Source organism: Tachypleus tridentatus, chromosome 2, assembly GCF_004210375.1.
Source record: "Tachypleus tridentatus isolate NWPU-2018 chromosome 2, ASM421037v1, whole genome shotgun sequence".
NCBI lineage: Eukaryota > Metazoa > Arthropoda > Merostomata > Xiphosura > Limulidae > Tachypleus > Tachypleus tridentatus.
The window spans coordinates 50,368,596-50,380,064 of NC_134826.1; the positions used below are offsets into that span (position 1 = coordinate 50,368,596).

General features: G+C 35.5%; 1 protein-coding gene across 4 annotated transcripts in view; it reads left to right on the forward strand.

Moving 5' to 3' along the window:
• The window catches only part of LOC143243663 (nose resistant to fluoxetine protein 6-like), a 43,430-nt gene extending 32,734 nt beyond the window's left edge, over window positions 1–10,696 (forward strand). For 3 of the 4 annotated variants that reach the window (XM_076487312.1, XM_076487296.1, XM_076487320.1), the window contains exons 11-15: window positions 2,164–2,286; window positions 3,170–3,290; window positions 6,134–6,320; window positions 6,620–6,762; window positions 10,386–10,696. In XM_076487312.1, coding sequence (XP_076343427.1) covers window positions 2,164–2,286; window positions 3,170–3,290; window positions 6,134–6,320; window positions 6,620–6,762; window positions 10,386–10,682 — 871 coding nt within the window. In that variant the 3' untranslated portion in view covers window positions 10,683–10,696. The remainder of the gene's footprint in view (window positions 1–2,163; window positions 2,287–3,169; window positions 3,291–6,133; window positions 6,321–6,619; window positions 6,763–10,385) is intronic. The other variant, XM_076487303.1, reaches the window with a different exon arrangement.
• Window positions 10,697–11,469: the final 773 nt, after the last annotated feature.

Consider the following 11,469-nt stretch of genomic DNA (forward strand, 5'->3'; position numbering starts at 1 on the left):
AGCTTTGCGCGAAATTAAAAACAAACCAATTATTTCATCTTGTGCTTTGTAACACAGTCATATGGAATATCTTGCGTTCGTTGTCTCCATAATATTCAAATTACTAACAAAAATAAGTCTTTAAATGTTGACTTTGAATAGAAAAGTTTTGCACTAACTTGAATTTCTGTTGAAAGGTAAGTGAAATCCATATTTCGGGACCAACAATATAAACTTATTAATTAGTTAATGAAGCCAATTACGAGCAATAAAATAAATAACAATATTTTTAATTTGTCTTCCTTTTGCTAATCATTTCACTTGGATTTCGTGCAAACCTATGCGAAAGGTTTCTGCTCAACGTTACTAATTCAGTAGTGGTAGATAAGAAAGAAGGTAACTTGCCAAAGCTATCTAACGTCAACGTGCTGGTTATCCTCTTAACAACGAAAACTAAAAGTGATATTCACATTTTAATGCTTCTATGACTGAAAAGACGTACATGATCGATAACGGAAATCCGAACCTGCAGATTCGGGGTTGAGCGCTCTCACCATTAGGCCATGCTGAGTATTTGATAAATCGTGATTGATTTAATTCAACTTAAGGATTGTTTGTTTGTTTTGAATTTCGTGCAAAGCTACTCGAGGGCTATCTGCCCTAGCCGTCCCTAATTTAGCAGTGTAAGACTAGAGGGAAGGCAGCTAGTCATCACCACCCACCGCTAACTCTTGGGCTACTCTTTTACCAACGAATAGTGGGACTGACCGTCACATTATAATGCCCCCACGGCTAATAGGGCGAGCATGTTCGGCGCGATGGGGATGCAAACCCGAGACCCTCGGATTACGAGTCGCACGCTTTAACCCACCTGGCCATGCCGAGCCTTAACTTAAGGAAATAACTGTAGCTTCTAATAAATATATACTTAAACTCTTAATTTAGATACCATTGAAATTGTACAGAGTTGGCTTTAGACTTGTTTGTTTTGGTGCAGCACTGTGAAAGACTGAGCCTCCGAATTCTGGTATCCTAAGCTCTCAAGCTTTCCAGCTAGCAATCAAATGGCAAGATAATTTATATTACTATTAATATCTTAGGTAGTGAATAGCAGACGAAACATAACCTCTTCAGCAACATGGGTTAAAATGCGAATAAAAATATTTGATAAAACTAAAAAGTTATTATTGATTTGAAATCTAGTTTGTCTTGACTTAATATTGGTTTTTCCAATCACTATTTAACACAGAAAGTAATTCGTTTGTCTGAGAATCCTAATCCTAAAAAAACAGTGGCCCAGCATGGCCAGGTGGTTAAGGCATTCGCTTCACAATCCGAGGGTCGCGGATTCGAATTCCCATCACTCCAAAGATGTTCGCCCTTTCAGCCGTGGGGGCGTTATAATGTTTCGTTCAATCTCACTATTCATTGGAAAAGAGTAGCCGAAGAGTTGGCGGTGGGTGCTGATGACTAGCTGCCTTTATTCTTGTCTTACACCGCTAAATTAGGTACGGCTAGCGCAGATAGCCTCTGTGTAGCTTTTCGCGAAATTCAAAAACAAACAAACCTACAGAAAAATGAGAAGTTTCATTGTCCCTAAAAATTATGTAGAATTAGGAAGTACTTCTTGTTGGGGTTGGAAACAAATAATAACGTTGTCATGTGAATCAGGTTATATCGTAACACTGTTATCGTTTTGTTTGATTTGAATTTGAAGCAAAGTTACACGAGGACAAACCACTATAGGTGGCCCTTAATTTAGCAGTGATGAACTATAAAGAAGGCAGATAATCGATACCACCCACCGTTAACTCTTGGGCTATTACTTATTAACGAATAATAGAATTTGGCGCTACTTTAAATGTCCCGTGTCTGAAAGGCGAGTATTTTCGGGAGTAGGATTCGAACCCGCCGTCCTCAGATTGCGAGTCAAACAACCTAACTACCAGGCCTTAGCCAAATCTCGTAAATAACAACACTACATATCTGTGCTGTATCCATCACAGGTATCGAAACTCGTTTTTTAGTGTTATAAATTTTCAAACTTATCTCTGATACACTTTGGGGGTTATCATGTTACAATATGTTATTCAAGTAACTTACACATTTCTTTGGATTCTGGAAAATGACAAAGTTCTTTCGGCTTCCTTTGTAAGATTTATTGTTATTATTTATATTTTTCAGGAAACCACTTATAGGATTTCTGGTACTTTTCGTCCTGGTACTTGGGTCCAGCATTGCTGTGGGTGTGATAACATCAATCAACGATTATTTTCCTACCGTCTTACATCTAGCTCCCGACCCACAGTGAGTAATTTAAAATATTTTAAAGGTAACTGAAATTTACATTAGGCCTAAGTAAATCGTTAGACGCCTCTAGCATTGGTTTTGCCACTTTTGTAAAGATAATAGTTGCTTGAGTACGAGAATGACAATGCTTAAGAGGAACGATGGAGAACCATAAGATGAAATAATTTACTCATAAACAGAAGAAAAAGAGGAGATAAAAAACATAAAGGTATAATATAAAAACTTTGAAGAATCTACACAAAAACCATTAATTAAATTGATATAAGTTACAGCCTTGGAAGATCAACAAAAGAATGACAAGGGTTCACGTCTGGTCGGCTCAGAGAATGTTGCATTGAAATTAAGTAGATTTTTCTTTTGAATTTATTAATTCAGATAAAATGCACAGTTTACAGTTTTGGTAGCAGAATATGATGGCTTTTTATCTTAAATAGAGTAGTTTTACATGCTTGGTACTTTTCCTTGTTCACGATAATAGACAAATTGATAAAATTATTTGAATATTATTTGTAATTTTAAGAAATAATATTGCAGTATAGTTAGTTGTAGGCGTCGTTCTTAAAGGAAGTGGATTGACTTTGTTGAACATGATTTAGGTTGTATATTGATATTATAAGAAGAAAAACAACGTAGTTTTGAAATTTTTTTTCTTTTATTCTTGTAACTGAAACTTTTGACGAAAATGGTTGTTTCTGTACTTTGATGAAAAACATTTGGCCAATTTAATCTTTACTTAGTGCTGTTAATAACGTTGAGACAACAGTGTAGCCAATCTCAGCTCGGAATACAAAAGTTGTATTTTTTTTACTTCCACGTCTGTCTACTAGTAAGAAATGTAGGAGTGAAAATATCTTTGATAAATCTTTATTTGTAATTACAGGTTTAATGAAAATATAGTAAAGAATATTTACTGGAAGCCATATACACATATGGGTCCATTTTGTGTTGGTATCATCGTAGGTTATTTGATCTTAAATCATCGAGACGTTGTTATTAGACCGGTGAGTTCAAACTTTCTCCTCAGTTCATATATGTTTATTTGTTTTATTTTCGGTCTACACCAGGCTTTACCGATACATGCAAATCTAATCTCTGATAGAGAGATCAAACAAAAAGGGGTAAGAGTAAGAAAAGCGACAGCATTTTTAACTAAGTTATCGAAAAGTAGGACTTGGTATATGTGAGTTTATAAACAGAACGAAGGTAAAGTAAAAGTAGGCCTAGTTGTATGTACGTTTATAAACAGGAACGATAAATATTATTCGTTTTCCATGTGAATATGCCCTATTATTATTATAGCATCAGTTATAACGACTAATGTTCAACAACAAGCCTGATTAATATTCTATTTAAAGAAATGCAAACATTTTGCTAAGTATACTATTCTATAATAGTAAATTTTGACTTTGGGAATCAGTGTTTGTCTTTGTTCTTTTTCTGTCTTTATTTGGCGTTTTAAGAGAGGTATGGTACTCGTGAGAGAGGAAGCCAATAAAATAGGAAGTAGACTCCCTTCAGCAAAGGCAGCGACCAAAAGAATGCGTCCGAACTTCACTTATGCTGTTGCACCTGGTACTAAAGATGCTTAATAATATACTACATGTATGAACTGAATATAGTACATAATTTCTGCCAGGTCTCTCCAAATCTAAGATCGAGAACTTGTTTCGGATTTATTTCGTTTTTCTTTGTTTTTTTTTCTAAAAGCGGAAGTACTATAATTAATTTTAAAACTGCTTTGGTTCCATGCCAATTGACATTTGATCGACGTAGTTACATACATTAATTTTACCAGCTTTCATTTTGACATGCGTTACTAGGCGAGCATTATGATTTCAGTTTCTTTTTTTTTCTTGACATTTTCGATTGGAAATTTATTCCAGAAGGAGCTTTAGGCAAGTCTTAATTAACAAGCGTCAAAAAGATGCTATTCCGTATAAGGAATGCTGTCACAAGTAGTAGGTAGGCTAGTAGTAATAATGCTTTGCTTATTATTTGCCCCGGCCCGGCATGGCCAGGTGGTTTAGGCACTAGACTCATAATCCGAGGGTCACGGGTTCGAATCCCCCGTCACACCAAACATGCTCGCCCTTTCAGCCAGGGACGTTATAAGGTGATGGTCAATCCCACTATTAATTCAAAACGAACAAACAAACAATTATTTGCCCCTGTTGACAAAATATGAAAGTATTCCTCTTACGGTGATTTTAAAGTCAGTAATTGAATAATTAACGTTTCCAGATTATTTCTTCTACTACGGCCAAAGAATATTTTTTGTTTTTAATTTCGTGCAAAGCTACTCGAGAGCTATCTGCGCTAGCCGTCCCTAATTTTGCAGTATAAGCCTAGAGGAAAGGCAGCTAGTCATCACCACCCACCGCCAACTTTTGGGCTACTCTTTTACCAACGAATAGTGGGATTGACCGTCACATTATAACGCCCCTACGGCTTAAAGGGCGAGCATGTTTGGTACGACCGGGATTTGAACCCGCGAATTACGAGTCGAACGCCTTAACATGCTTGGCCATGCCGGGCCGCGGCCAAAGAAAGCAAAAAACACGAAAATTGGTAATTATATTATTTGTGATAAATGTTATGGTAAGGTATACACGAATCTAAAGCTGTCGATGGCTTCTGGAATCTGATAAATGGATAAACCAGATCTGAACCAGTGATTATTTGTTGTTAAATCACATTGAAATATAAATCTTTGATTATTTCTGTTTATATAGTACAATGAAATCTAAATTTGTGATTATTTCTGTTGTTAAAAGTTCACTACAACCTACATCTGTGATTATTTATTTGTTAAAATTCACTACAATCTATATCTGTTATTATTTCTGTTGTTAAAGTTCACTACAACCTACATCTGTTGATTACTTCTGTTGTTAAAGTTCACTACAATCTACATCTGTTATTACTTCTGTTGTTAAAGTTCACTACAACCTACATCTGTTATTACTTCTGTTGTTAAAGTTCACTACAATCTACATCTGTTATTATTTATGTTGTTAAACTTCACTACAATCTACATCTGTTATTACTTCTGTTGTTAAAGTTCACTACAACCTACATCTGTGATTACTTCTGTTGTTAAACTTCACTACAATCTACATCTGTTATTACTTCTGTTGTTAAAGTTCACTACAACCTACATCTGTGATTACTTCTGTTGTTAAAGTTCACTACAATCTACATCTGTTATTATTTATGTTGTTAAACTTCACTACAACCTACATCTGTTATTACTTCTGTTGTTAAAGTTCACTACAATATACATCTGTTATTATTTCTGTTGTTAAAGTTCACTACAATATACATCTGTGATTATTTATGTTGTTAAAGTTCACTACAATATACATCTGTGATTATTTATGTTGTTAAAGTTCACTACAATCTATATCTGTTATTATTTATGTTGTTAAGGTTCACTACAATATACATCTGTTATTATTTATGTTGTTAAACTTCACTACAACCTACATCTGTTATTACTTCTGTTGTTAAAGTTCACTACAATATACATCTGTGATTATTTATGTTGTTAAACTTCACTACAATCTAAATTTATGGTTACTCTTCTTGGTATAATAACTGAATATTTTGCTTTCTTTTGACAACCCTCATACAAACTTAAACAAATATATATATCGACGTCTGTATGTAGTTATACTTTTCTTGAATGTTCTCTGCTCACAGTAAATTTACAGGTTTCGTTTCACACTAAAAATTATAGTGTCAAGTTAAATAATTTAGATGTGGTGAAATATTAATAAACAACTTATGCAACGATTCCTTGAAATTATACTAAATAATGGATTTATTATTTCATGTTTTACAGTTCTTACGGTTAATTATGTGGACCATAGCCATAATATGTAGTGTTTCGACATTGTACGGTGCGTACGAGTTCAACAGGGGAAACCTTCCCCCACCTTGGGAAGCTGGATTGTATGCTTCTCTTTTCCACACTGGTTGGGCTGTTGGGTTGGGCTGGTTGACATTCGCCTGTACGACTAGTAGAGGAGGTATGTACGTGATGCTCAAATCCATAATTAGTCCAGTATGAAAGGCTTATGTGGTATGCTAACTGGACCTTCTTGGAAAGATAAATGTGGTACTTTTCAATTACAGCGAGGTTGTTTTCGTTAAAGGTTTAACCACATATTGTCTTGAAATTCAAACTTTCAATTAAAGGAAGTCATCATAATGGACCCTCTGTGTGTGTTAGTATGTAATGATAATGTTGAGATTCGATCTTGGGCCTTTTTTTGTTGTTGTTAGATTTTGTTGGTCATATTTAAATACCACGTGCTCTTTAAATCAGGTTTAATCAACTCCTTCCTCTCATGGAAAGTGTTTGTGCCTCTGGGGCGACTGACGTATTCCGCTTACTTGTGTCACTTCATTATATTCTGGGTCAGAAACGGACTCCAGCGAGAACGACGAAACTTCAGCCATTTTGACCAAGTGAGTATCTTATTAACTAACGAGACATGAAAATCTTTGCTGGGGATGGGAGGAAATTATTGCTGTTAAGTGTATATAAGAAAGGAGTATCACCGTTGTTATTTACCTGTGATATTAACCAATATCTTGTGTATCAGTTTGGGAAGTAAATGTAATAAACTGTCAGAAGTCTCGATTATGTAGAAATTAGTTTCGAGATATTCGAGCGCCCTCTTTAGACTTGCGTTGACTCTAGACACTCGAAACACAACTACCCCCCTCTTCCACAGTTACCAGGCCACGCTGGTTCATAGCTGACCAAATATTGAAATCAGATTTAGATAACATCAGTGGGAATGGAATAGACAACCTGTTATATAGCTTTGTACTTAACGACGTCATTGGTACGTGGTTAAGGCACTCGACTCGTAATCCGAGGGTGGCGGGTTAGAATCCCCGTCGCACCAAACATGCTTGATTTTTCAGCCGTGGGGGCGTTATATGTTACAGTCAATCCCACTATTCGTTGATAAAAGAGTAGTTCAAGGGTTGGCGGTGAGTGGTGATGACTAGTTGCCTTCCCTCTAGTCTAACACTGCTAAATTATGGACGGCTATCGCAGATAACCCTCGTGTAGCTTTGCGCAAAATTCCAAAACAAACGATTCTTTTTTTTCAGGAGAAACATTTTCTTTATTTGTTTGAAGTTAAGCACAAAGCTACACAGTGGGCTGTATGTGCTCTGTCCACCACAGGTATCGAAACCTGGATTCTGCCGTTGTAAATCCACAGACATACCGCTATGCCACTGGGGGGGAATAGTTTTGAAGATCTTAATCTCTCCTCACATGACAAGCTCCTCACCGCAGGAACTATTCTAGTAACCCCCTTCTGAACCCTTTCCAACAATTAAATGTCCTTCCTAAGGAGAGGAGCCCAAGACTGAAGACCAGTCAATGCTTATGGGTAAAAATCGCCCAGCTTTTTATGAAGACACCTAAGAAATATTATCTATCATCTCATGCTAACACAAACACACGTACTTAAAATCAATAAAATAATAAGAAAATATTTTTAAAAACATGGAAATTTCGCCGTTCTGAAGATTGGTTTGAGACATCGTTTCGCAGGTTACTTTACGTGTATGTTTTTTTTTTTATAACAAAGTCACATCGGGCTATCTGCTGTGACCACCAAGGGAATCGAACTCTTGATTTTTAGCGTTGTAAATCCGAAGACTTACCGTCGTCCCAGCAGGGGACTATACTTCGTGAAGAAAAAGTTAACACAAGTATTTGCGTAATTCTGTATTATCCTTTGGTTTTGTTTTAGAATTATTGAAAACTACTTAAACTCTTGCTAGTATTGTAAAATAAAATGGCGTCAGCATCAGATTGTCAAATGCGAACCAAAAATCAGGAACACCTCCAAAGATTCTAATGTAGAACATTGAGAAGAAAGGAAAAGAAAATAACGTTAAGGTTATATAATCACACCCAAATTGTTTTTTCTGTTGCCATAGTATTTTACTTGTATTAAGCACAAAGCTACACAATGGACTATCTGTTCGATGCACGTAATGCTACCGGGGAGAATTTCTATAGTAAATGTATCATGTTGTTTAGTTCACAAAAAGCTCTTAAGATGTCACTTTGTGATTCAACAATTTGAAGGTAAAACTAACCATTAGGCCTAACTTTCTGTTCATCAAGTGTGAGACAAGGTTTAAACAATTCTGCTAATCAGGATTCTGTGAGGTCGTTCTAAACAGTTTTTGAAGGTTTACTTATTTATTAATTTTATGATTTACTGCCACAATTGTTCTATACATAAGTCTATATTTTTGAAAGCTATAATTTGCACGAAATAATTATAAATTACAATGTCATACTTTACTTTGAAGCGTAAAATACTATACAGTTTTTATGTACAATTTATCACTATTGTACAAAGAAGTTATAATCATATTTTAAAAAAAAAGTTTCCAAAGTTTATAGTTTTGTTTATTTATACGCATAGAGTTTGGTAGTTGAATTTTGCGCTTGGTTACTCGATTGTTATCTGTGCTAGCAATTCCCAATTCTAAAGCGATGAGCTCGAGGGATAGACAGCTAGTGAGCACCGCCTACTGCCAACACTTCAATTACTCTTGTCAAGGCCAATGAGTGGTTTTGAACACCACAGTTTTAATACGAACATTACCACATAATGCGGAGACTTCTTGTTTTTTGCATTAACGGGGCACAAACACAGTAACCTCTTGTCTAAAGTTCGACACGCAAGTCAATACTGTGAGTGAAATAGAATATTTATAAACAGTCTCAATAACTGTTTGATATTTTTCTTTGCAAATTGTGATTTTTTTTATTTTCAACAATTAATTGAATAAAGTAAACAAAAGCTCTTCTAATAACGGATGACCTTGAATAATTTTTTTAAGCCGATGTGTCGAATTAAACGATTGTGTGTCTGCTCTCCCAAGCGGTACCAATGTTATAACAACTGAAGCTGACACAGTATTAAGGCTTGTTTTCTTTGTTTTCAATGGCGCGCAACACCACACGAGGACCATGTGCGTTACCCGACCCTGATTAGCAGTATAAGACTATAAGGAAGGCAGCTAGTCATCACCATCCACCGCCAATTATTGGTATGGTTTTTTACCAACGAATAACTGGATTGACTGACAAATTATAACGTCCACATAGCTGAAAAAGGCCTGCATGTTTGAATAGACGGGACTCAGATTACGAGTCACGCACCCTAACCACCTGGCCATGCCGGGCCATTATGGCTTGCAGATCATGGGATCAAAACCCAACGCAGAATACGCTGGTTATTTCAACTGGGTGGGCGTTATAATGAAACGTTTAATCCCACTATTCGTTGGTAAAGAATAGTTCAAGCGTTGTCGGTGTTTATTAATTGCCTTCTCTCTCGTCTGTCACTTCAAAATTAGGAATAGCTAGTGCAGATAGTCCTCGAGTAGCTTTGTGCGAAATTCATCAACCAAACCATGTTATTATGTGTGATTAATCTAGGCTTATTTTTAAATCCGTATTTTTTCCCTCTCTAAATAAGTATTTTATTAATGTACTTCAGTTATCATTAACTTATGAAAAACTACAAAAATAAACTATTATTCGTTAAATTTAGACTCAGTTGTGTTTTTTGTTTATTGAATTTTGCGTAAAGCTACACGGGATCTATTTGCGCTAGCCCTCTCTAATTTAGCAGTATGTAATGAAAGGGAAAGCAGCTAGTCATCATCGCCCACTGTCAACACTTTGGCTACTCTTTTACCAACGAATAGGGGACTTACCGTTTATTATAATGTCCCCACGGTTCGAACCCACGACCCTTAGATTACAAGTCGAATGTTACATATATATTAAGCCATGCTAGGCGTTGTTGGGTCCATGTTGCACGCAATAACAGGTTGTTTCATATTTATTGAATTTCAATTCTCTAAGTGTAAAGTTTCTCGCAGAAGCGCTAATAACAAGAATGAACTTTAAAATTTGAATCTGTTATACGTCGGGATTAACTTTCAAAATATTTAAACTGTTTTAATTGTCATAAGCCACACTTAGTTCTTTAGCGCGCCCTCTACGTGTTTAAGTTAATTTTTCTTTTGTTTTTCAGGCCTTCGACTATGCGGGCTACCTTACCATGACTATGCTTCTGTCTCTCTGCGTTTATCTGGTGTTCGAAGCTCCGTTTATCAACCTTGAAAAAATAATTTTTTCCCAGCGACGTCAACAACATCGGGATTCGAAAACAGAGAACGATCCAGAAAAAACTGGACCCACATTTGGTCCTTGTCGGAAGAAAAACGATAAAAAGGCCGATATAATTTTAAAGGAAATTAACCTTAAGCACGATTCCATCGAATTCCGTATAAATGGAATAAACAACAATGGTTTCCTAAAGGAACAATAAGTTTGAAGATCCAGTATTGTAGATGAAGAGCTTAGTTTTTTATGATACAAACGTATTTTATCAGTTGTTGTTGTTTTTAAAAATGTAAACTGACAATGTAAATGATATATGCATTAATGAAGAAAAACATTCTTCCTTTGATTCCTTACGAAAGTGTCTATGTACTTCTGGGGATGTAACTGATTCACTTTTGTTGTAATTCTTTAAATCTTTTCTTTCATATGTAGATATATGATAGAAAAATGTCTAAATTAAGTGATTATTTGGACATTAAAGAATTATGATTTCACATTATTCTTTCGTGTTATATTCTTATTAAAAGAATGTACTTCGCAAGTCTTAATCAATGGGAAATGCTCTATAGCCCCTGATTAACGCTCATAGGTATTTATTTTTATAAGGCTTACCTTGTGTGAAATCAATAGTAATCCAACATATAATCCACTATTATTATCGTAATTTTGATTTCAAAGAAAAGAAATAAGAAAATCAAATAAGTGCGCACTTATCAGCATCTAAATCAACAAACCACATGAAAAAATAGGATTCGAAACTACACAAATACAATAACTAGTGCCTCCCTTTTGCAGTTTGCAACGCCCCCGTCGGCGTTAATTAAGGCAATACGGTTTTGATCTTTAAACGTATAACCAATAATTGCAACTGTACGCCACGATATAGTTCTAAACACATACATATACGTGATGATGAGAAAACCCACTTGTAGAGAAAAATTATATATTTAAAAACGGCTGTTATGGATAGAGAAAGCACTATGTAGAGGAGA